Genomic DNA, 25,043 nt, shown 5'->3' on the forward strand with positions numbered 1-25,043 from the left:
ACCAAGATTTTGACTTAATGAACGGCCCAGCCCAGCGCTATCAGGCTAAATGCATGGGACACCCTATGCTACACCCACACTTCCCCATTATGCCTCCGCATAATCATAGTGAGAGGCCACATTTCAGTTCCAATTCAAACTTAAATTTTGGTCAGAATGAGTTGAGGCCCATATATAACATCCCAACCTACAATTGGTTCGAATATGCCTTCTCAAACTTAAAAGATCAGGACTGACTGGGGATAAGGGGAAGTAGCAGTGGATGCCAAAATGAAAGCGTTGATAATGAGGAACATTTACCCTCAATATCAATTATTTCAACTCAGGAAACGTTAGCACAACACCATATTACCACACCTGCAATTATACAAGAGGTTGTATTTCCTACACCAACTATCCTTACGCAGAGCACAGTTAAGAATGTTAGAAGCAAACCAATTAGACATAGTAATTACTGTGACTTGTCCATTCTTAGTTGGAATGTGGCGGGGTTAGAGTCAAGACTGTCAAACCCAGAATGGGCTCAGTTACTGGATGGTAAAGACATTATTATGTTCCAGGAGACATGGGCTGTGGAGAATCTACATATTGAGGGCTACCATTGCTTCAGCGTGACAGCACCCAAGCCTGACTTAGGACGTGCAGTGGGAGGATTGTTTATTGGTATTAGGACACTGGCCGGTGGCACAATTATAGACCTTTCAAGAGGAAACCCGAATATACAGATTTTAGAGTTCAAGCAAAAGACACAGATTTATTTAATTAATTTTTACAACAATGACTTTTATTCTGTACCTAACAAAAACTTTGAAGCACTCTCTAAAACTTTACGAAACCTTGAAACCAGTTCTGAAACTGTGGTTTGACTCTGCCTGCTCACTAGCAGATAGGGAATGTTGCAGGGCATTAACCACTAAACCAAGGTACTTATTAGAGGTACAGGCAGCCAGGAAATTCTATAAACTTAAAATAGCCGAAAGGAAGGCTGCATTATTAACAGAACAATGGGAGTCGCTGGTTGGGAGCGCTAACTTGAAAAACAGCTACCTCTTTTGGTCAGCTGTTAAAAAAATGTGTGAAATGGGCAAACAACTAACCCCAATCAGTTGCAACATAACCAGCAACTCTTGGGAGGCCCATTTCTCCAAAATATATGCCGCCCCACCTGAAGAATCATCTAGCTTTCCCCGTGGTCAGCTCCACAGCTTAGAGATAGATCTTTTTGAGGTGGAGATAGCCATCAAAGAGAGCCTCGGAAACAAGGCTCTAGGTCCCGATGGACTGCCCATAGATATAATTAAACACAGTCCAGACCTATGGGCACCAATCCTCCTCAATGTTTTTAACAGCCTCCCTACAGTACCCATGCCCACTACTTGGGCTACCAGCACCATAGTTCCAATTTTTAAAAAGGGCGAGAGATCAGACCCAGTGAATTATCGTCCGATTTCTCTTTTGGATAATACCTTAAAAATTTTGGGGTGAATAATTTATAATAGGGTGGTAGAGTGGACTGAAGATACGGGTCTATTGGACCCGTGCCAGATGGGATTCAGAAGCAGGGTGGGGACGGTCGAGCAATGCTTGAATCTGAAACTGATTATTGACAAGTATAGCATTGTCCGATCGTCCCATATCTACCTTGTGCTCATGGATCTTTCATCCGCTTTTGATCTAGTGAATAGATCCAAATTGTGGGCAATTCTTTTGAATTATGGACTGGATGAGGCTCTTGTTAATTTCCTGGCATACCTCCACAATGACCTCAAAGTTAGGATTGGGGCGGAGGGAGAAGTATCTGGACCCATTATTATCGGCAGAGGGGTAAGACAGGGGTGCGTTTTAGCAACCCTGCTGTTCATTATTTAAATCAATGGTCTGGCCAAAGCTCTAAAACAAGTGACTAGTGATGTACCAATTATCCAGGGGCAACCATTGCCAGTTTTATTATACGCAGATGATGCGGTCTTGATGGGACGAACACCAAATGCCCTTCGCCTACTTGTCAAAGGTTTTGTCCAACACATGGAGGGCTTAGACCTGCGGGTCAATTTAAAAAAATCTTTTATTATGCCATGTGGTCCTGGGAAACGCAAGCTCAATACTATACACATAAGGACAGATAAATTAGAATCTGTAACTACATTCCCGTATCTTGGTTTGGTTTTCGCTGCGAACGGCTCATGGAGTGGGCATACGGCCCACGCCATGGGCAAGTTCTCGAAAGCCAACAATTCTATTTTGAGTTTGTCCCGACCAAAGAAAATAGGTGCCACCAGCGCTATTTAAAATGTTTTTAAGTTACAGTGCCTGCCAGTAGCCACATATGGGGCTGAGGTTTGGGGATTGAGAAAAAACCCCAATATCCAGCGAGAAGAAGGTCGATTTTGTAGGAAAATACTGGGTGCCCCAATTTCATCCTCCGAATTGATTTGCCATGAGGAACTCAACCTCCCCTACATTTGCGATTTTATTAGATCTAGACCAGCTCTTTTCTGGATTAGGATCTGGAGGAATAATTCAGCCATCTTAACGCAAAACATCATAAAAGACTGTCTTAAATGCGACCACGGCATGTCGATCCCCTGGCTTTTGGGAGTTCTAAAAACACTAAGCAACGTGAACAGGGAAGATCTTTTCTCCGATCCAAGTAAGATTGAACTTAAAGATAAAGCTGAGGTCAAACAAGCACTGTATGCACTTTATAACTCAGAACGAATGGAAAGGGAAATTCTCAAACCAACTGCTGTGACTTACCTGAGGAATGATCTAAGTAGGAGAAATCTTGCACAATACCTCACCCTACCCATGACTAACAGGGAGAGATCATTGCTGTTCCGGCTAAGGGCGGGCTCAATAAAATGTTTGCTGGGCTTTCCCCTGGGCTATCAGCACACAACAGATTAAAATCCATGCCCGTGTGATGGTATTAGTAAACAGAATGATTTGCACTTTCTATTTTTCTGTAAATTTTATTTAAAATATATTAACTGGTTTTTAACTCCATATTTTAGGAAACATAGACCCCTTTCGTTAGGGGAGTCCTATTCAATGTTACTTTCCCTGGACACAGATGAATTAATTTACCGCACTAGCACTTTTTTGAGACTCATAACACGTGTACGTAAAACGATGGAAAACCCCTGAAAATAGTCTTATGAGAAATGTATTAGATTTTAACAATTCCTGAATTTTGTAAACTTGTATTTGGTGTGTAAATGTATTGTTTTTATTGTGGTACTTTTATGAATTTTATGAAATTCGAATAAAGGTCTTTTGAACTTGAACTAGTTCTGAAAAACGTACTACAAATTGCATTTTGTAATCATCCCTGTGTCTGCAAGAGGTGTGCTTGCAACAATGATTTCTCCCACCTGTCAGGCACAAGCCCCCTATGTCTACATCATACTAGGGTCACAGACAGACAAAGGAGAACATTCTGAGACACCTGTGGCAGATGTTCTACTCTTGTGCCTGTTTACAGTTTAAATATGTGGCAGAGCCATGTAAATACAATGTACGCTAGAAGATAAACAGTAAATGACACATACCAGGGGACAGTCATGGTTCTTTGTGTTGTGATCTGGTGGCATTTCTGGTGGTCAATCCGAACACCTCTTACAGTAAGCCCGGCCCTGCTATGGCTCTTTGTACAGAAAGAGCACGCCCAGAGCAGTACCAGATTGGGTTGAGCCATGAGCTATCATTGGCTCGCCCACCTCTCCCCCGGGCCAGCCACACTGGAGTTTTAATACTGAGAATACTGTGTGACATCATTACTCTTCCACCATCAACCTGAACACACCCCCGCAAAGAGGCCTTTTCAAGGGCTGCTGTTACTTGTGCCTTTCATTGGTTAATTAAATTATAATTTTGTATTTTATTCATGAGTCTAGGTGGCAAAAAGCAATTTGCAGACAGAAAACCTACAGGCCACTTTGGATGCCCTCAGTAAGAAGATTGATGCCTGTGCACGCCCCAATTTGGACAAAGAGGTAAGTTCTATGCCAAGGGTTTAAATGCCGTCCAGTACCCTGTATCTAGAGAATCGTGTTAGCCTACCAAGTGGTGTCAGAGCCCCTTGCCCCCTTTTAATAACACATGAACGGTGGCAATTGAAGATTCGCTCAAAATGGGAGGTTTATCTTTCACCCCTTCAGTGGCAAAATTGCCACATTCATTGATAGATTGTTCACACAATATTGCTGCAATAAAGGTGTAGGGTCTCCAGGGGGCACTAAAGAAAGAGGCAGATCTGGAGTGGAGCATCTACCGCATCGTTTGCCTCATGGTGACACGTGTGGCTACCTTTAAATAAGATGCATTAATAGTGTCACAGACATGACGGGAACATATCCCAGCTGGCTATGAGGCAAGATTTGTGAGCACGGAAATTGCACCAGTGTTTAGTGGTAGAAACTCCACTTTCCAACACAGCAGTTGGGGTACATTTGAAGCACCCTCATTTGTTCAAAGAAGTTCCACCATTTAAGGGATGATTGCTGCGTTTTCTTCTGGAGCTTTTCCCCTCTTCCATTTGGCTCCTTCTTTGGAAGATACATCTTAATATGCTTGTGAAGGATATATTCTACTATTTCAAGGTCTGCTTCAACTACCTACCACGACGTCTTAGCCACAATATCAACTACTACTACATCTCAGTCACGATATCAACTATTACTACATCCCAGCCACAATATCAACTACTACTACATCTCAGCCACGATATCAACTATTACTTCATCCCAGACACGAGACCTCACTTCATTGACCCTACATCTACAATCAATACAAAATCTAACCCTTCCCACTGCCCCCTTTTAATCAGATGTGAAGCACAGGCTACTTCTCTACTAATTGGAAGCTCGTTTCTATCCTCCCTCTTCTCAAGAAGTCTAATATTGACGCTGCGGACACCAGCAACTATCATCCTATTTCACATCTCTCTTTCCCTGCAAAAATTGTTGAAAAAGCCATCAACTCAGAATTGCCATCCTTTATTGAGAATCGTGGTCATTTCCATCCCACTCAATTTGGCTTCAGAAGCCATCACAGCCCAGAACTCGCCCTAATCACAGCGTCAGAGTAAATTAGACAAACTTTTGACGCAGGAGGCGATGCTGCCCTAGTCCTTTTAGACCTCTCGCCAGCATTCGAAACAGCAACCCACAATATCCTCCTAGGTCATCTTGTCTCCATCAGTATCAGGGGCTATGCACTTACTCTTCTTAAATCTTTTCTCACTGACCAAGAACAGTTTGTCGCTCTTGAAGTTTTCAATTCACCTCCCTTTACTTTACCCTGTGGCTTTCCACATGACTTTTCATTGAGCCCTACCCTATTTAATATTTATGTTACTCCACTAGCCGAACTGATCAGGTCTGTTGGGTTCTCAATGGTATCTTACGCTGATGACACCCAAATTGTGATATCAGTTGCTAGAGATCCAGCAGACGCAGCCATCTACTTTCACAACTGCTTGCTCCCGGTTGGAAAATGAATGTCTCATAACTGTCTGAAGCTTAACTCCAGTAAAACGGAGGTCCTGCTCTTCCGAACTAACTCTTCCTTTTTGTCCCCAATGTGGTGGCTGCAGGAACTTGCCTCTCTTCCTACCTCAGTTACGAATTTCAAAAACGTTTTTGACAGAAAATTATCTTTTAACATGTTAATACCATTACCTCAATTTCCTTCTATACTATGAAGCTTCTTAGGATAATCTTTCCCTTTATCCCACGGTACATGCAAAAAACTGTGATCTCAGCTCTCACCTTATCTAAAATTGACTACTGTACACCTTATTTGTTAATATTCAGCAAAGATGTCTCAACAAAATTCAGATTCTACACACTGCCGCTGCCCGCCTACTCTTAGGCATTCCCAAACATAAGTCTGTTCCTCTGCATTTATCTATCTTCATTGTCTTCCTGTCAAGAAGTGCTTGGCTTTTAAGACCCTTTGTATTGCATTCAGGGCACTGCATGGCAATGGCCCGACAACCTCAGGCAAAGCTTCCATTTCCATACTCCTTCCAGACCGCTCCGATCTGCTGCAACCTACAATCTTGAAGTCATAAAATGTAAAAAAAAATCCTTCTGGAGCTGAAGGAGCTTAGTTGCTTGCACAACCAGACTATGGATCACCCTCCCCCTTGAATTAGAAAGAAATAATCAGACCTCTAAACCTTCAGAAAAGCCCTTAAAATGTGGCTTGTTAATCAATAGTTGAACATGTATTCTTTCGAGTTTCCAGTAGGCTACCCTTTTCTGAGTCTAGCGCTTAAAAACACTCCTGGATATTAGAGCGCTTTATACATTTTCATTTCAATTAATTCATTTCATTTTAAGGGCTATATTAACTGTCTAATGTCCATTCTTTTTAAGAGATACCTCCAGTGAAGGGCTCACCATATGTCTAATCTCTGTTCTTGTTGAGAGATGCCTCAAGTGAAGGGCTCATAGGCTGTCTCACCCAACTCTTCCTGAAACGTACCTCCAGTGAAGGTCCCATTAATTGTCTAATCTGAGTTCTCGTTGCAAAGTACCACATTGGCTGTTTGTTGGCAGCTCTTTTCAAACAGTAGCTCCAATGTAGCTCTGTTGGATATGAGCTTTTCTAGAAGGGGACAGCCAGTCGTGGGTTCATCATATGTCGGGTCTCACCTCTTATTGTCGACTCTTATTGTTGAGTTCCTCCAGTCTAGGATCTCAGTTCTTGTTGATGAATATCTCCAGTGTAGGGCTCATCAGCTGTCTAGTCTCTGTTTTTATTGCCAGGTAGCTCGAGTGATGGGTGTAGAGTACCTCCAGTGAACCCTTTATCAGCTGTCTGGCCACAGTTCTTGTTGATTAGTACCCCTTGTGAAGGACTCAGCAGCTGTCTAACTGCAGCTGTAGTAGAGGAATACCTGCAGTGAAGGGCTCATCACCTGTCTAATCTCAGTTCTTGTTGAGTGGTACATGCAATGAAGGGCCCTTCAGCTGTACAATCTAAGTTCTGGTTGAGAAGCACCTTAAGTGAAGGTTGCATAAGCTGTCCGACCCCAGCTCTTGTTGAGAAGTACCTCTAATGAAGGGCTTATCAGCTGTGTAATCTCAGTTCTTGTTGATGGGTACCTGCAATGAAGGGCCTGTCAGCTGTACAATCTTAGTTCTGGTTGAGAAGCACCTTAAGTGAAGGTTGCATAAGCTGTCCGACCCCAGCTCTTGTTGAGAAGTACCTCTAATGAAGGGCTTATCAGCTGTCCAATCTTAAAGTTTGTTGAAAAGCACCTCCAGTGAAGGGACCATTGGTTCTCTCAAGCAGCTCATTTCGGGGAGTACCTCCAGTGCAGGACTGTTGCATAGGAGCTACTCTAGACGAGCACTGCCAGTAGATGGTTCATCATCTGTAAGCTTTTTATGAGGCGTCCCAACATTGTACGATTCATCAGGTGTTCGATCTCAGGTCTTGTTAAGGAATCCCATCAGTGTACGATTCATCAGCTGTTGGGTCTCAGGTCTTATTGAGGAGTCTCTCCAGTGTAAGGCTCATCAGCTGTTGGGTCTCAGGTCTTGTCGAGGGGCAGTTTAGGTAGTTGGTGGAAGTTTGTACCCCTTCATTCTGAAATAATTGAAAAGGTGTTATCCTTATTTTTTAGTGTCTTTATTTATTTTCATCATTACACCATGTCACGGTGAACAATGCACAGAGAAACACCCAACATGTGTTTCGCCCGGTGGCCAGCAGGCCGATGGCTTTTTCAAGGCAAAGTTCTTTAAATAGAGTTCATGAAAACTATCAGAAAGGTTTATGCGATGTGGTCTCTGCGGTCCTTGAGAATAGAGTAAGTGTTGAGGGGCACCTCTAGTGTGAGGCTCATCAGCTGTTGGGCCTCAGCTCTTGTTGAGGAGTCCTTCTAGTGTAAGACTCATCAGCTGTCTGACCCAGTTCTTTTCAAGGGGCCCCTTCAGTGAGTTGCTCATCAGCTGTCTGATACCGGCTCTTGTTGGAGAGTGTCTCCAATGAAGGGCTCAGCTGTTGTTGGATATGAGCTACTATAGAAGATTGAAGCCATTAGATGTTTCTTTAGCTGTTGAAGAGTTCCTTCAGTGAAGGACTCATCAGCTGTCTGATCTCAGCTCTTGTTGAGGAATACCTCCAGTGTAGGTGGTTTCAGCTGTCTGACCCCACTTCCTGTCGAGAAGTATCCGCAGAGAAGGGCTCATCAGTTGTCTTATTGGAGCTGTTGTTAAGGAGTACCACCAGTAAAGGGCTCATCAGCTGTCTGATCACAGCTCTTGTTGAGGAGCCCCTCCATCATAAGGTTCATCAGCAGTTGGATCTCACTTTTGTTTTAGGAATATCTCCAGTGAATTCTTCATCAGGTGTCTGAACCTAGCTCGCGTTGAGGAGCGCCTGCATTCAGATGTTCATCAGCTGTTGGATCTTAAGTCTTATTGATGGGTACCTCTCTTGAAGGGCTCATCAGCTTTCTGGCTCCATCTCATGTTGATGAGTCCGTCCAGTGGAGGGCTCATTGGCTGCCTGATCCCAGCTCTTGTTCATGAATACCTCTAATTAAGGGTTCATCAGCTCTTGGCTCTGAGGGTCAGGCTTCATTGTGGAAAGGGACGAGACCACAATTAAGCCACTAAAGCATGTCCTCAAGAGCCAGTGGGGGTCAGCAGATCCGAGGCAGCTATGGTTGTAAAACCATATAATCTCACCGTAGCAGGGTTCCTGTTCCAACATCCACTCCTAAATGTATCCAGGATTTCTCTAAGCAGGTAAAGATTGTCCATTTGTATATACTCTATGTGTTTACTAACTATATAGATCTATTTAACAAATATACATAGAACATAACTAGCTTGCAAGACAGTTTGGTGTTTTTTCTAGATTACAGAAGTTGGTGCAAGTGCCTACTAATTGTTCTACATTTTCTGCTTTAAGAAACAAATACAGTATTGCTGAGCTCTATGTTGTTATTTATATGTAGAGCCATATGGTTTATATCACTGCTTACTTTGTAAAAAATAAGTGCCAGGGCCCTCGTCAGCAGGCCACTGCAGCTTGTACCACCCATTGCCCCATCAGCGCTGCAAATATTTTAATGTGTATTGAATGAATAAATAGCTGTTGTTGTGCCAATATCTAAATTAGACAAACAGTGCCCCCATGTGGCAGACTGTCATAGGTGCCAGTGCAGACAAATAAGTGCCGGTGCCGAGCACTGGAAGCCACCGGGTCAAATTAGGCACTGCTTTGAATTGCTGACGCATGCGTCGTGCCCTGAGATCATCTGAGTCCCTACCTGGGCTCAGTGATCTTGGCCTGTGAGGTGCATGACAGACTGCTGAAGCCTGCTCCCTCCCCTTGGCTCTCCTCTTATTCACCCATCATTTAACCCCTCTTCTCTTCTGTTCCCTAGACCGTGACCCCTAAGGATCTGCACCTGTTCATGAAATCTGTTGTGGAAGAGGTGACCCAGCGCTGTAACTACCTGAATTGCCTGCTGGTGAGTGTTCTTTCATTTGGTGGTGGGAGGTGAGTTCACAGACAGCTCTGACTTCAGTTTAATGCTCACTGTTTTATTATTCTCTATACATCTGCTCTTAACCCTTCCCTACATGGCCCACAAAATACACCTTGAGGTTCGACATGTTTGAATAGACTGCTAAGCAGTATGTGTGACAGGTGAGGGGTGGGGAGAGTGGGTCACTGTCTCTTTCTAGAGGTGGGCCTTGTCAGGAGTGGGACACTGTCTGTTTCCAAAGACGGGCCTTGTCAAGAGTAGGCCACTGTCTCTTTCTAGAGGTTGGCCTTGTCAGGAGTGGGCCACTGTCTCTTTCCAAAGACGGGCCTTGTCAAGAGTGGGCCACTGTCTCTTTCCAGAGATGGGCCTTGTCAAGAGTGGGCCGCTGTCTCTTTCCAAAGACGGGCCTTGTCAAGAGTGGGGTGCTGTCTCTTTCGAAAGACGGACCCTTTCAAGAGTGGGCCACTGTCTCTTTACAGAGATGGGCCTTGTCAAGACTGGGCCACTGTCTCTCTCCAGAGATGCCCATTATAATATAATGGGGTAACCCACAATAGTCAACGGACCTGGGTAAGGATCGATAAAGACAACAGTGGTCCTAGACTTGATTACAATGGAGTTAGGAAAACACTCATTGTTTCAAGAACATATATGCTAAATCATAGCGCCAATAATGCACATCAATTTTCAGAAAATGCAAATATAGACACCCTCAAATGACAAAACAGAACCCAAAATTGCTACAAAGGTGATTGTATTTATTTCTCAACATGTTTTGGTAACAAATCACCATAATCAAATGCTTCACAGGAAAAGGAGGAAGGTTGCTCCAAGGAAAGTGAGAAGGGAAATTGTGCTTGTGAGTGGGACAGATATAGAAGGAGATCAGATATGGGAAAAAAATCAGCAAATAGTTCTTATAACATATGTTGTTCTTTAGCAAACCGGCTGCAGTTTTACAATGACACCAGTTCACAAATGGGCCTGTCCTTCACAAGTTGTTACAGATTTTCTTTCCGATTGATTTCCAAATGATGTACAGAGAGGTATCATCTGTAAGTTGGGCAGGGTTAGGGTGATATGTCTGGTACAGCCCACTTGGGGGGAGGGGGGGATGGGTGGATTGTCGACATTTCGACCCTGGTGCATAGTCGGGTAATTTACATCCTCAGCTGGCGGGTCTTCCTCAGGACATGGGCAGGGAAGCAACATGTAATGGCAGTGTAATTGAGGATTAAATCCGAAGGGTGATGGCTGCAGTGTTTTTCAGACAAAATCATCCACGGTGAATGAATTGCCCAAAGGATCTAGTTGAGAAGATTCAGGCGCAGTCCGGAGGGTCCATGCTGTTCCACTCGAGTCAGAGTCCTTTGACTCGAGTGGGCCACTGTCTCTTTCCAAAGACGCGCCTTGTCAAGAGTGGGCCACAGTCTCTTTCCAGAGATGGACCTTGTCAAGAGTGGGCCACTGTCTCTTTCCAAAGACGCGCCTTGTCAAGAGTGGGCCACAGTCTCTTTCCAGAGATGGACCTTGTCAAGAGTGGGCCACTGTCTCTTTCCAAAGACGAGCCTTGTCAAGAGTGGGCCACTGTGTCCTTCGAGAGATGGGCCTTGTCAAGAGTGGGCCACTGTGTCTTTCCAGAGATGGGCCTTGTCAAGAGTGGGCCACTGTCTCTTTCCAAAGACGGGCCTTGTCAAGAGGGGACCACTGTGTCTTTCAAGAGATGGGCCTTGTCAAGAGTGGGCCACTGTCTCTTTCCAAAGACGAGCCTTGTCAAGAGGGGACCACTGTGTCTTTCAAGAGATGGGCCTTGTCAAGAGTGGGCCACTGTGTCTTTCCAGAGATGGGCCTTGTCAAGAGTGGGCCACTGTCTCTTTCCAAAGACGAGCCTTGTCAAGAGGGGACCACTGTGTCTTTCAAGAGATGGGCCTTGTCAAGAGTGGGGCACTGTGTCTTTCCAGAGATGGGCCTTGTCAAGAGTGGGCCACTGTCTCTTTCCAAAGACGGGCCTTGTCAAGAGGGGACCACTGTGTCTTTCAAGAGATGGGCCTTGTCAAGAGTGGGGTGCTGTCTCTTTCGACAAAGGTTTAGCCATTCAACCATTGGTTAATTTAGAGTGGGCAGCCGAATGACCAGGTATTACTCTCCCTTATTGTCTTGAAAAATGTGGTGATAAGAGACAGTAAAGATGTTTATGTGACCCCTACATCATAGGAGACATCTGCCATGGTGTGGGGGTCATTAATGTTTGTATTTATTTTCTAAACCAAAACCCCACTTTGTGATTTTGTTTTTGACAGTGCTGTCATTTTGATGGAGCTGTCCGTCTAACTTTTAATACATTGCTGCCAATATTAAGAGATGACTGCTGGCCTGGGAGACATCTCTGACATCGAAATACAGTTACTCGGTGAGGGAGGTAGAGTATTGTCCTCCGGTGCCCTGACTGAGTAATTACTGTACTCTGAAGTCTAAATCAGGCCCTAATGGTTTCATTTGGAGTTTGATGGCATTGGAGAAACATCTTAGATTACTGGTTCCCTTGCTCTGCCAAACTGACGGTCCCCCCAGTGCTTAATTTGTTAAACAAATAAGTGCCAGGGCCCTCATCAGGAGGCCACTGCTGCTTTCACCACCCATTGCTCCTACCAAGGCAACTACTAACCATTACAACCTACTAACCTTCCAGTGTGACAATACCAGGCCACCCAAAGCTATAAGGATAGCTTAGTCTGCAGGTAATTGTCATTTTTAAAGTATATTGACTTATTAAACAACTGTTGTTATGCTTATCTCTAAATTAGACAAACAGCGCCACCATGTGGCTGCCTATCATAAGTGCCGGTGTTGCCAATTAAGTGCCAGTGCTGAATATCAGAAACTACTGGCTCAAATTAAGCATCGCTCCTACCTCACTTAGAGTTGAAGGAACTGCAAAGTGACCGCAGGAGGTACCTTCACCAGCAGAAATTTAATGGTGGTGACCCGTCCACTACAGCGACACTGTTTTAGAAGCATTGCGAGGCCCGTCTTAGGTTTCTCCCAATGCATATTGTCCATACTTGGATCAGCCATGTGAAGCTTTGAGAGTTTGAAAATGTATCAAAAAGGAATGCAGATGGGACCAAACAGCAGTCCTCTCGGAATTTAGGGCCTGATTACAATGGCAGAGAGACTGCCACCTTCAGGCTGTCGGTGGTGGTCTCCCCACTATCGTAAGCAAGTTTACTGCTTGCCGTATAACAATGGCGGGGCAGATGCGTGGACCACAGACTGCCAGCTATCCCTAGAATGGCGGCTGTACCTGCCAGGCGCAGGCACCGCCAAAGGCATTATGATATCCCTTTCCGCCTGTCTGTCAGCGGCAGCTAACCCGCTGTGACCAGACAGGTGGAAAGGGACTTTGGGGGCCCGTAGCGGGTCCTCTTTACCCCCTAGCCATGAGCTGTGGGTTTGGGGGTGCACATATGGTGACCCCCTACATATCCCTGCACCATGTGGCAGGCACCGCATGGCGCCTGTCACGTAGTGCAGGGATATGTCCAGTGTCCCCTTTTTGTCTTTTGGCGTATGCTGCAGCCAGCAGCACACGCCGCAATACAAAATATAGGCAATGCGACCGCCATGGTGGCGGTTGTATCGTAATGCCTATGTAGGGACCACTGACATCCTATTGGGCAGTACCGTTTCCGTTAGGGTGGCAGGCAGACTAAAGTCCGCCCGCCATCCTAATCAGGCCCTTAGTTTGCCAAAAGTGCATCCGTCATATCCGCGGATCTGCCTTAGGCTGTGAGTTACCGCCCTGGGGGCTCCCCTCGCCGCAACAGCACCACCTGTTGTGCCCGTGTTTCCTTGCTCGCTGCTGCTGCCACTGCTGCGAGTTCGAGGCCCTCCTCCACCTGCAGACTACCACCTGCGCCTCATCCCTGGTGGCCAGTGGTTGGCCGTAGGTTTGCTTGTATTGTATTGCTTCGTTTTTTATTGTTTAATTGTTTCATTTTTTCCTCCTTTCCCCTTGTAGTCTGTGCCCTGTACCCTTTTTTGCCTTCTGTTCCTTTGCCTTTCCTGCCCCGTTCTTCTCGCCGCTGCGTCCCCTGTGGCCCGCCCCCCTTGCTTTGTACTGTATTGCTTCTGTTTTAATGTTTAAGTGTTTCGTTTTTCCTCCTTTCCCCTTTGTATTCTGTGCCCTTTTTTGCCTTTGATTCCCTCGCTGTTCCTGCCCCCGTTATTCCCGCCACTGCGTCCCCTGCGTCCCCGCCCCCCGCTCGCCCATTCGTCCACTTCCTCCTCCCAGCTGCTCCTGCCTCCTACCTCCCCTTCTTATAGCTGCAGCTGCGTGGCTTCGCAGAGGAAGGCACAACAGGCGCGCCTCTGGTGCGCCGAAGGCAAGCCCGTCTACACCTGTCCCCGCCTGGACTGCGCACAGCGCCAGAACCCCTGGCCCTCACGAACACCACGACACCCGACACCACTACGATGCCATCACCCTCCACACACTCATCACCAGACATTCACACACCTGCTTCCTGGCCGTCCGAAGCGCACCCAAGGACCCTTCCCCTGCCGGAACTGCAGCTTCACCAGCATCCGATCCGCCAAGCCACCCACCGTGAAAGAACGCAACCACCTCAGATACATCCTTCTCAACACCCGCTCCACCCGCAAACACGCTGTTGAACTCTGGGCCCTACTCGACTCAACCTCCCCAGACGCCGCCTTCCTGACGGAGACCTGGATGAACCCCTCCTCGGCACCCGACATCGCCATAGCCATCCCGGACGGCCACAAGATCACCCGCAGGGACCGCACCAACGGAAAAGGAGGAGGAGTTGCCATCGTCCACAGGAACACTCTCAGAGTGTCGACCAACACCGACAACACCCTCAGCACCGCCTTACACCTGCACTTCCAGATCCACACCTATCCCAACACCACCCTCAGAGGAACTCTCATCTATAGACCCCCCGGACCCCGGCCACAGTTCAGCGGCTCTATCGCCGACTTCGTCAGTACACACGCTCTTGCCTCCACAGACTACATCCTCCTCTGGGACCTGAACTTCCACCTCGAGAACAACAACGACACCAACTCCACCACCTTGATCGACAACCTCGCCAACCTCGGACTCAGACAGATCGTCCCAACACCCACCCACTCTGCTGGCCACACGCTTGACCCCATTTTCTCCGCAAGCTTCCACGTCGCCTTCAGCCACTCCCCCGAACTTCATTGGACCGACCACCGCTGCATCCACTTCACCTTCTGGAAACCCACCACGCACCATTGCACCCTACAGATCCCTCGCCGCTGCTGGAGCATAGTCACCGAAGACCAGCTAACAAACACCCTCGCCCGGAGCCCACCCACTGACCCCAACACTGCCGCCCACAACCTCAGACAGTGGATCGACGTCTGCGCCAACACCCTCGCCCCGATCAAGAAACCCTCCAACAGACACACTACCAAGAAAGCCAGCTGGTTCACCGAGGACCTCCAGGCCTCCAAGCAAACTTGTAGAAAACTAGAGAAGACATGGCACCGTGAACCGACACCGGACAACTATTCAGCCCACAAGAACGCCATTGTTAGACCTGTCAGCTTTTGGGTGGTCTCCCCCCTATTGTTTCTCTCTCTCTGCCTCACATTTTTTTCCAACATTTCTTATTATGTGGCCTTAGGACGCCGAGTACCTCAGTACTGAGGCACAGGTGCGCCTTCCTAAAATGGTGGGGTGGAAGAGTTTCCTAAGATGGACGCCTGCTAGAAATTACCATAGAGCTCTGGCCCATAGGATAACACTAGGGGGTTTCAGAACCTTCCGGTCCACTCTAGTGACCTGGGCCCAGGCTATATAAGGGAGGACACTGGGTGGCCATTTTGTCATTACTGGGCTGGCTGGAGTGCAGACTACAGTGACAGGATGATTTTGTCTCAGGCTAATCTGACTGCTCCTAGGGGCTGCGAGTTGGTTGTGGGTGCTGCCCTCCTTCCTGTTGATCTGGCCCTGCCTGTGAGAAGATTGCGAGTACCACGTCCCAGTGTGGCCACCCATCAAGAGGACTAATTTATATCAACAGCTGGTGAGAGCGACCTTGTCCCAGCCCCAGAAACCTTGGAGGGTGGTGCTGAGGGCTAATAAGGCAACGCGGAATAAGGGACTTTGACCACGACTCCTGAAGTGAAGCGGGGTCTTAATCTTTGCCCTTGCTTGCTGTTAGGCCTTGAAGAGCGCTGAACTTGCCTGCGATGTATGCTGCCTAGTTCTCCCAGTGCTGCATCTGGCGGAGCCCCCCCCTCTCTCATTGCGCCCTCTCTGAGGCGCTGTGGTGCCGAGGCTGCCAGGGGACTCTGCGCCACTGGCCTGGGTGTTGAGACAGGCCGAGCGGTTCACATGCCAGGCGTGAGGAGAAGGGGCATGACGCCAGCTCGGAGAGAGACGCTGGGCGGGGTCGCTTAGCAACCGGACTCCCGCCTACCGCGTCACCTCTCTCCGTCAAGCCGGAGTTCCTCGCTGGAGCGGAAGATTCCGCGGCCCTTCAAAAGGCCGAGTTGACCCACAGTTGACTCCGTGGTGAGTCAGGAGAGAGTGCACAAGGAGGCCACTATGCTGCAAGGCCTCTGGGGAGTTCACATCGCGGCTTGGCGGCTGCCCCTGACCCGCCTCAGGCGAAGTGCCAAGTCCTGAGCGGGAGGAAGGGGGAAGATTGGGCCGCAGACTTGCTCCCAGGACGGTGTAACAAAGGCGCCGGACGGGCACAGAGGTATCTGGGGACCACGCAGCGGAGGGTGGGGCTGAAGGAGTGAAGCTGTGCAGGGAGGGGGGACTATAAGGGAATGGGGGTGCCAATAACTAAGCCCCTAAGATAATTCACTCTCTGATAACAACGTGACTAACCTGAATTAAAAGAGTGGGTTTCAGACTTCAATCCCCCCTCAGAAGTAAAGCCTCCCTAAGCATTTTTTTTGCGCAGGAGTGAGAAAGAGACAGCGCACTCTGAATAAGAAACCGGTGTGACTCTAATCCAAATGCCTTTTCCAGCTTAATTCAAATTAATGCAAAAACCTGCTAAAACAGAATTTCATTTATTTACATGCTTGCTACAAACGGTTACTCATATCTACTACAGGAATATTCAATGTACCTACCCAACTGGTTTAAACTGCAACATGCTCCTACTGATTTAGGTGTGATATACTTACCTGCTAATTGCCTAGCTAAATGTATTTGGAAACCTGGTGCTTTGACAACTGTGAGGAAATGCAATGTACTGTTTAATTAATGTAATTTATCCCAAAGTGAAATGTCCAAAGTCCTAAATTATTCAACATTGGAACCTTCATTCCCCTTTTTTTAATACAAGAGAGATAAAGCCTCACTATTTTCTATTTAACAAAGACGGTGTGGTGTCATTTTTGGTGGGTTTGTGCTGGGGTGTTGTAGTGTGTGTTGCGCAAGTACTTCACAATTGCCTTCTGGATTTAGTCCTCCTACTCTGCGCCATGCTACCCTAAGTGGGCCGGAAGTCCCTGTTACAACAGCCATGCGCCAACACCATCACCTCATCAGATCCATCAAAAGGGCCTAATTCAAAGACCGCCTAGGCGACAACACACACAACAGCAAAGAGCTCTTCAACATCGTGAAGGAATTCTCCAACCCGAGCTCCAACACCAATGACATCCCACCTTCGCAAGACCTGTGCGACTCCGTTGCCACCTTCTTCCATCGCAAGATCGCAGACATCCACAACAGCTTCAACGTCACGACCGCCTGACAGCCACTGAAACCCCGTCCCCAAGGCCACCATCCACACCGATCCCCTGTTCTCCTGGACCAACATAAGCGACGACGACACCATCAAAATCATGAACACCATCCACTCAGGATCTCTGTCAGACCCATGCCCACACCACATCTTCAACAAAGCCAGCACCACCATTGCAAACCATCTCCGGAAAGCCATCAACATCTCCTTCGAGACAGCAACCTTCCCAGAGAGCTGGAAGCACGCCAAGATCAACACCCTACTCAAAAAAACCAAGACTGACCCTAAGGATCTCGAGAACTTCTGGCCCATCTCCCTGCTCCCATTCCTGGGCGAAGGTCATTGAGTAGACCGTCAACAGAAAACAGACCCGCCACCTCGAGGAGAACAGCATCCTGGACCTGTCGCATTCCGGGTTCCGCAGCAACCATAGCACCGAAACTGCCCTCATCACCGCCACCGACGACATCAGGGCCCTGCTGGACAACGGCGAAACCACGGCCCTTACACTCATGGTCCTGTCTGCCGCCTTTGACACTGTCGGCCACCACACCCTATGCATACGCCTCCACGACGCTGGGATCCAAGACAAGGCTCTGGACTGGACCACATCCTTCCTCTCCGGCAGAACTCAGAGTGTCCGCCTCCCCCCTTTCTGCTCCGAAGCCACCAAGATCATCTGCGGCGTACTCCAGGGCTCATCCCTCAGCCCGACATTGTTCAACATCAACATGGCACCGTTGGCCCTTGTCGCCCGACTGCATGACCTCAACATCATCTCCTACGCCGACGACACCCAGCTGATCCTATCCCTCACCGCCAAAACCAACCTCCACGAAGGAATGAAAGCCATTGACGAGTGGATGAAGAACAGCCGCCTGAAGCTAAACTCGGACAAGACAGAAGTCCACATCCTCGGCTCCACACCCTCTGCCTGGGACGACTCCTGGTGGCCGACCGCACTGGGAACAGCACCAACACCCACCAATCACGCACGCAACCTGGGATTCATCCCCGACTCTACTCTCTCCAGGACAAAGCAGGTCAACGCCGTCTCGTCCTCCTTCTTAAACACCCTCTGCGTGCTCCGCAAGATCTACAGGTGGATCCCCACCGAAACAAGAAGAACGGTCACCCAGGCCCTCGTTAGCAGCAGATTGGACTACGGAAACGCCCTCTACGCAGGAGCCTTGGCCAAACTCCTGAAACGACTACAACGCATTCAGAACGTCTCTGCATGCCTGGTCCTCGACATCCCTCACCGCAGCCAGATCACACCCCACCTGAAAGACCTGCTCTGGCTCCTCGTCAACAAGAGGATCACCTTCAAGCTCCTCACCCACGCACAAAAGGTACTCCACGACACCGGACCATCATACCTCAACAGATGTCTCACCTTCTACACCCCAAATCTCGTTCGTTTGAGAATTATACTGACCATAAGCCAATCATGCACATGCTTTCATATAGCACCTCTAATAAAGCATCCGCTAGATTAGTCCGGCTGCTTTCTAAACTTCAGGAGTTTCACTTCATCATTAAACGCATTCCTGGAGGAAAAAACTTCAGGGCTGACTCTTTATCAAGGATGTCCTTGAATGAAGCTCCTGAGGTAGCTGATGATGTTAAGTGCGTGGTTACAGCTATTGATGCTATTTCTAAATGTTCACCTCTCTCCGAGAGTAAGTTGAACACAGCAAATGAAAACGGCCCCACACTTACGAAAGTCAAAACTTTTATTACAAACAAATGGCCCGAGAGCAGAGTTTTATCCTCTGAGCTAAGATCCTTTGGAAACGTGTCTGATGAGTTATCCCTAGTTGTCAATTTGGTCATGCGACATGACTTGTTTGTTCCACCTGAGTCTTTATGCACAGTTATCATTCAAACTACTCATCAAGGACAATTAGGTGCCACTAAAACTTGTCAAAGGATTAAACAGGTGTACTGGTGGCCCTCCATGAAGTAAAGATCAGGAAATGAATTGACAGTTGTGCAGAATGTCTCTTATCGAACAAACACTGGAAGACTCATTCTACTCCTTTGCATCCTGTTCCACTTCCTGAGAATCCTTGGGATAAAGTGGGGTTCCACTTTTCTGGTCCTTTCGAGAATTTGTCCACTGAAAACGAGTATTTGATTTTATTGGTTGGTTACCACACCAAATGGCTATACTATTGCTTTTGTAATGGAGCTACAACTGAGAATGATATTAAGTTTTTACAAATTGTATTTGATGTTGAAAGTTTTCCCTAAATTATTGTAACGGACAATGGCATGCATTTTGTTTCACAGAGAATGTGTTCTTTTCTCAAAATGCACGACATTTCCCATTTCAAGGTTGCTTTGTACTCACCCTCCTCTAATGGTTTGGTTGAAATAGGAAACTGGATCATTAAGGAGGGTATACAAACTGCAATCTCTTCCAGGAAAGACCCTTTGGCTTTCGTTCATGACAAAGTGTGGGCTTATAACTCCACACACGACTACGGGGTTGCCCCTCTCAGGCTCTCACGCTTCTTAGAGGAAGAAAGGTTCACACTCATTTAAATCCCAGTTGGCTGTATGAGAAGAACAAACAAGAGTTGTTTTTCTACACATGATTCTACGTCCTTTTGAGAACAGGTAAAAGTCAAACAAGAATCCACAAAAGCACGCTTTGATGCTGGTAAAACCTCTGTGGACCAACCTTTGAAAAAAGGAGATTGGGTCCCCGTTAAAAACCCCAGAAAGGTGGCTAAAGGTTGTTCTAAGTTATCCTCACCTATATTGGTAATACAAGTGAGTAGAGGTTCTGCTCTTCTTGACAACAAGGGATGGTGGAACAAAAGGGCCCTTGTCAAGGTTACCCTTTTTAGGCTGAAGTTATCAGTAAACATACCACCTTAGAGACAGAACAAAAGAGGCGAGTACTAATGTTGGTTTGGAGCCAGTTACTGTCCAAACTGCTCAGTCTCAGGTCACCGATCTTAGAGATTCACTTGAGGCGTCTTGCTAGAGGGCCTCACGTCTTAGGAAAGTTTCTTGTAAGTTGAGAGATTATGTATTAGAATAACAATGCTTCGTTTCCCTTTTCCCTTGGTTTCCATGCACTTACCTTGTTGTGGTCATTACCTTCTTGCAATTCATAAGTCACTTGTTCTTACCATGCAACACATGTTCTCATGATGCTTCCTTACAAATGTTTCCAAGTTCATATTTGTTTGCTTTAATGTTTTGTTTTGTTTTCCTTTTCCCTTCTAAGGGGGGAGATGTTGTAATGTTGTTTAGCTCCATGTGTCACATGCTACAACGCAACTCATGGTTATCTTGTGTACATTCGATAAAATTCTCGAATGTGGCCGCTCGGTTGCGAAGAATCCATAGCAACGCCACTCACGGTGTTGGACTCTCTGCAGCTGGCCCGCTTCACTCGTGGGTGCTTTCACTCTGAATAAATCTATGAAGAAAACCTACCCGCCACCCGTCCTTCATTTAACAGTCTCTCAGAAGGAAATGTCCATTGATAGTTCATGCCAGCATGAGAGCCAAATCTGCCTTGGAACGTTTCAAGTTAAGTAAAGCCATGGTATACTACTTAGGCCTTGTGGCAACTGCCAAGCAGTTTCCTCACCAGTTTAGGAATTTACAAGGCTCCTCTACAGGGTTGGCGTATAAGCGATGCCAGTCTCTCTAGCTCTGTTGCAATCACTCTAGTCATTTTGAGGCAGGGGACGAGGATCTGCCGGACTTACCGCAGGTCACCAAAGCACCACTCCTGTCGGTCCCCGTCCCCTGCTGCAACAGGCTTCAACCTCTTTAACCTACAATTGGGGTGCACACCCACCCTTTGAGAGGCATGATCCAGCACTTTCCGCCAAGATTGATATCCATCATATCCCACAGAGGAGTCATCCACATTCTTAAACATGGTTATACTGTACCCTTTTGCTCTGCCCTGCTGCACCTTCCTCCTAAACCAGAGAAGATCCCTGTCCATTCTAATGCAAGAGGTGCCAGGTTTAACCTCCAATGTAGAATTGAGATGGTTCCAGACTCAGAAATAGGGACAGGTGTTTACTTTCACTATTTCCTCCTTCCAAAGAAAGATGGAGATCTTCGGTGTATCTTAGCCATGCCCCATCTTAATATAGAAGGCGAACTTCAAAATACTCATGCTAGCCCAGATTCTGTCTGCCCTGGACCTGGGGGACTAGATCCTATCCTTGGACCTGCATGACGTGTATTTTCATAAACCTGTCCTGTGGACCCACAGACATTACCTGCGGTTCAAGGCAGGCAGGAGCATTTTCAGTTTGCCATACTTCCATTCAGCTTCACCATTTTCACTCTTGTGTTCATGAATGTGATGGCAGGGGTCACAGACCATCTTTGGACGTTAGGAATACCACTTTTTCCCTACCTCAATGACTGGCTGCTGAAGGTGGGCTACTCACTCTATTGTAGATCTCCTACTGATGACAGTAACCTCCTGACAAGCTGACGTCGAACCTGGCTGCTTTCGCAGAGACTTCTCTTTGTAGGGGCTGTTTTGGGTACAGTGCAAAAGAACTGGACTGTTCCCATTGGGCGCAGGGTCAAGACTGATTTGCATATGGCTGGTTCCAAACTGGAATTCTATTCTATTCTATTCTGGGTTTGGTAAAGCGCGACAGCTGCCACAGCAAAGGGGCGTCCCGGCGCTGAGAGGAGTCACAGAACCTACCAGGAAGGGGAAGGGGGGGGGGGGGAGTGAAGAGCTAACCGGAGGGAAATAGGAGGGTCTTGATGGCTTTTCGGAAAGTAGGAAGGCTGTCTAGGGAACGGATGTGAGGGGGCAGAGCATTCCGTAGCTTGGGTCCCAGGACCCTGAAGGAGCGACCTCCAGTGCGGCAAAGCTTTGCACGGAGAACACTCAAGAGGAGCTGGTTAGAGGAGCGCAGATCACGCCCCGGAACGTAGGGGATGATGAGATTTTGTAGGAGAGTGGGTCTTCCCTCTTTGAAGATTTTGAAGATCGTGATGAGGGCCTTGAATTGAATTCTGAAGCCAACGGGCAACCAGTGGAGTTTGCGGATGGTAGCTCTGGCTGAGCATCTGCGGGGGAGGCCGACCAACGTTCTTGCCGCCGCATTTTGCACTCGTTGAAGTCTGGCAAGTTCGGCTTTGTTTGCGCCTAGGAGGAGGACATTCGCTTAGTCCAAGCGAGAAAGGATAGTCGCTTGGACAATCAGCTGGCGGACCTTCGGGTCGAAAAAGCCAAGTATAGAGCTGAGGTTTCTCAAAAGACCTATACAGGTGGCGGCCACCTTTTTGGTGTGTGTCTGGAAGCTGAGTGTGACGTCCATCCAGACTCCAAGATTTTTTACAAGGGATTTAGGGAGTGGGATGGAACCAAGGGATGGCGGCCACCAGTGCTCGTTCCAAAGGCTGGTGTTTCTGCCAAGGAGAAGCACTTCGGTTTTCCCCGCGTTCAGTTGTAGGTAATTGTCCGTCATCCATTGTGCCACTGCTGCCAGGCCATTTCTGAACCTGGAGGCCGCGATGGAGGGGCTTTCAGTGAGGGTGATGACCGACTGGGTGTCGTCGGCATACAATACCAGCGTCAGCCCCCACTCTTTGGCCGCCTCCGCAAGAGGCTGCACGTATAGGTTGAAGAGGGAAGGGCTCAACGCTGAGCCCTGAGGAACTCCCTGTGTTATGGGATGGGGTTTGGAAAGAAAAGGAGGGGCTGACACCCGGAAGGATCTGTCTTTAAGGAAGGAGCGGAACCAGGTCAGAGCGAGGCCAGACACACCGGTCATCTCCAGACGCTTAAGAAGGATGTCGTGGGATACCGTGTCGAAGGCTGCGCTGAGATCTAGAAGGATCAGCGCAGCACTCTGACCGGAATCTAAGATCGTCCGGAGATATTCGGTGGTGGCCAAAAGGGCAGACTCCGTGCTGTGGCCTGGTCTGAAACCATTTTGAGATGGGTCCAGGATGCCATTCAGGTCCACATGTTTGAAGAGGATGCCGTTAACGTGGGCCTCAGCAATTTTAGACAGCCATGGGAGTAAGGATATTGGTCGGAAGTTTTCCGGTTTCAGTGGATCCAGGGAGGGTTTTTTAATAATGGGTGACACCCATGCCTGTTTCCAGGCTGTCGGAACAGTAGCGGATGAGAAAGAGAGGTTAAGTATGTCGATCATGGAGGGCAGGAAGAAGTCAAGCGAGTCCATGAAATGGGTAGGGCTCATAGGATCCGCAGGGGAGCCTGATTTCACCTTTCTGCACAGTTTGATTAGGTCATCAGCAGAAATATCGGGGATTTGAGTAAGGGGGGTGAAATTGTAGGTGAAATTGATGGGTTTGATGGGGTGGAGAGGGTGCTGGGAGAAGGTTTTGTAAATATTCTGGACTTTCTCTACAAAGTACGTAGCGAGTTGTTCACATTGTTCAGCGGATGCAATGTTGGGAGAGGGTGACCTAGAGCTCTGAAGTTCTTGGACTAGTTTGAAGATTATTTTAGCAGGATTTGGACTTGAGCTGATTTTGTCAGCATAGAAAGCTGCACGGGCCGTACGGATGGCTTTTTGATATGATTTAAGTTTTGATATATAGTTGTTTTTGTCCTGACAGTCAAAGTCTTTTCTCCAAAGACGCTCAGCTCTTTTGCAATCCTTGCGCATGGCTTTGAGAGTGTCATTGTACCAAGGGTTGGACGGTGCGGTGCGTCCTTTGGACAGTTTAGCTGGAATAAGAGTGTCGAGTCCACCCGTGATCCAGTCATTAAAGGCGTTATAGGTCGTGTCGATGTCTTGGTTGGCTTCCCGGTGGAATTCTCCTAGGGTATCGTGGAAAACAGCGGTGGATAGTTTATGCCATGGTCTTTTAAGGCGGCGGGTAGATTCGACTTTTTGCGGTCGTCCAGAGACTAGGATAGTCAATTTGACGAGGTAATGGTCTCTGTAGTGGCCTCATGGATGTTGGTAAAGACCGGGTCCAGAGTATGTCCAGCTAGGTGGGTGGGAGCCTGGATGAGGGAGTTAAGCTGTAGGGCAGAGAGATCTGTAAGGAGATTTTTAATAGTGTGGTCGTTAGATAGGTCAAAATGAAGGTTGAGGTCGCCCAGGATGGTAAAATTGGCAGATTTGGTCACAAGTGCGATAGTCAACTCGATAAGGGCGTCAATAAACCTGGAAGCAGGGCCAGGTGGGCGGTAGATGTACAAACCAGACATTGTGAAGTGTGGGCTAGTTGTAATTTTAAATCGGGCGCATTCGCAGTCAGGAAGAGATTCTTTAATAAATGAGCAGGTGAATTGCTTCTTATAGATCACCGCAATGCCACCGCCTCTCGTGTCGCGATTTATAGTAGACATGTGATAGTCGTCTGGGAGCGTAAGATTGGGAATGGCAGACACGCCATCCCGTAGCCAGGTTTCGCAAAGGAAGAGAATGTCGGGGTTCTCATCTAGTATGAGGGAGTTGATCTCTAGATGGTGTTTGGTGAGCGACCTGACATTGAATTGAAGTATCGTGAGGGGGAAAGTGATAGGTGCGCATGATGAGCAAAAAACGATGGATTTAGGCCCAGATCTCTGTACTGGGGTGAATGTATGACATTGTTCTGCATTCTGTCCATCAACTGTTGTTTTTGCATTTGTCACCCCGAGTGGGAGGGGTATGCTCAGACGTGAGTCCCGTGCTCTCCATCCCACAGGAGTCAAGCTATCCTGGCTGATGAGGGCTGAAAGCCCCAAACCGGTCCTAGGATGCTTGTTTCCAGTCCAGGGAGGA

At 47.7% G+C, this 25,043-nt stretch overlaps 1 protein-coding gene across 1 annotated transcript in view; it reads left to right on the forward strand.

The window, feature by feature from the left end:
- CCDC180 (coiled-coil domain containing 180) overlaps nucleotides 1–25,043 on the forward strand; it is a 618,906-nt gene that overhangs the window by 300,324 nt on the left and 293,539 nt on the right. Inside the window, exons 24-25 of the mRNA XM_086924739.1 lie at nucleotides 3,897–3,995; nucleotides 9,413–9,499. Coding sequence (XP_086780865.1) covers nucleotides 3,897–3,995; nucleotides 9,413–9,499 — 186 coding nt within the window. The remainder of the gene's footprint in view (nucleotides 1–3,896; nucleotides 3,996–9,412; nucleotides 9,500–25,043) is intronic.

This window comes from Lissotriton vulgaris, chromosome 5, assembly GCF_964263255.1.
Source record: "Lissotriton vulgaris chromosome 5, aLisVul1.2, whole genome shotgun sequence".
Lineage (NCBI taxonomy): Eukaryota > Metazoa > Chordata > Amphibia > Caudata > Salamandridae > Lissotriton > Lissotriton vulgaris.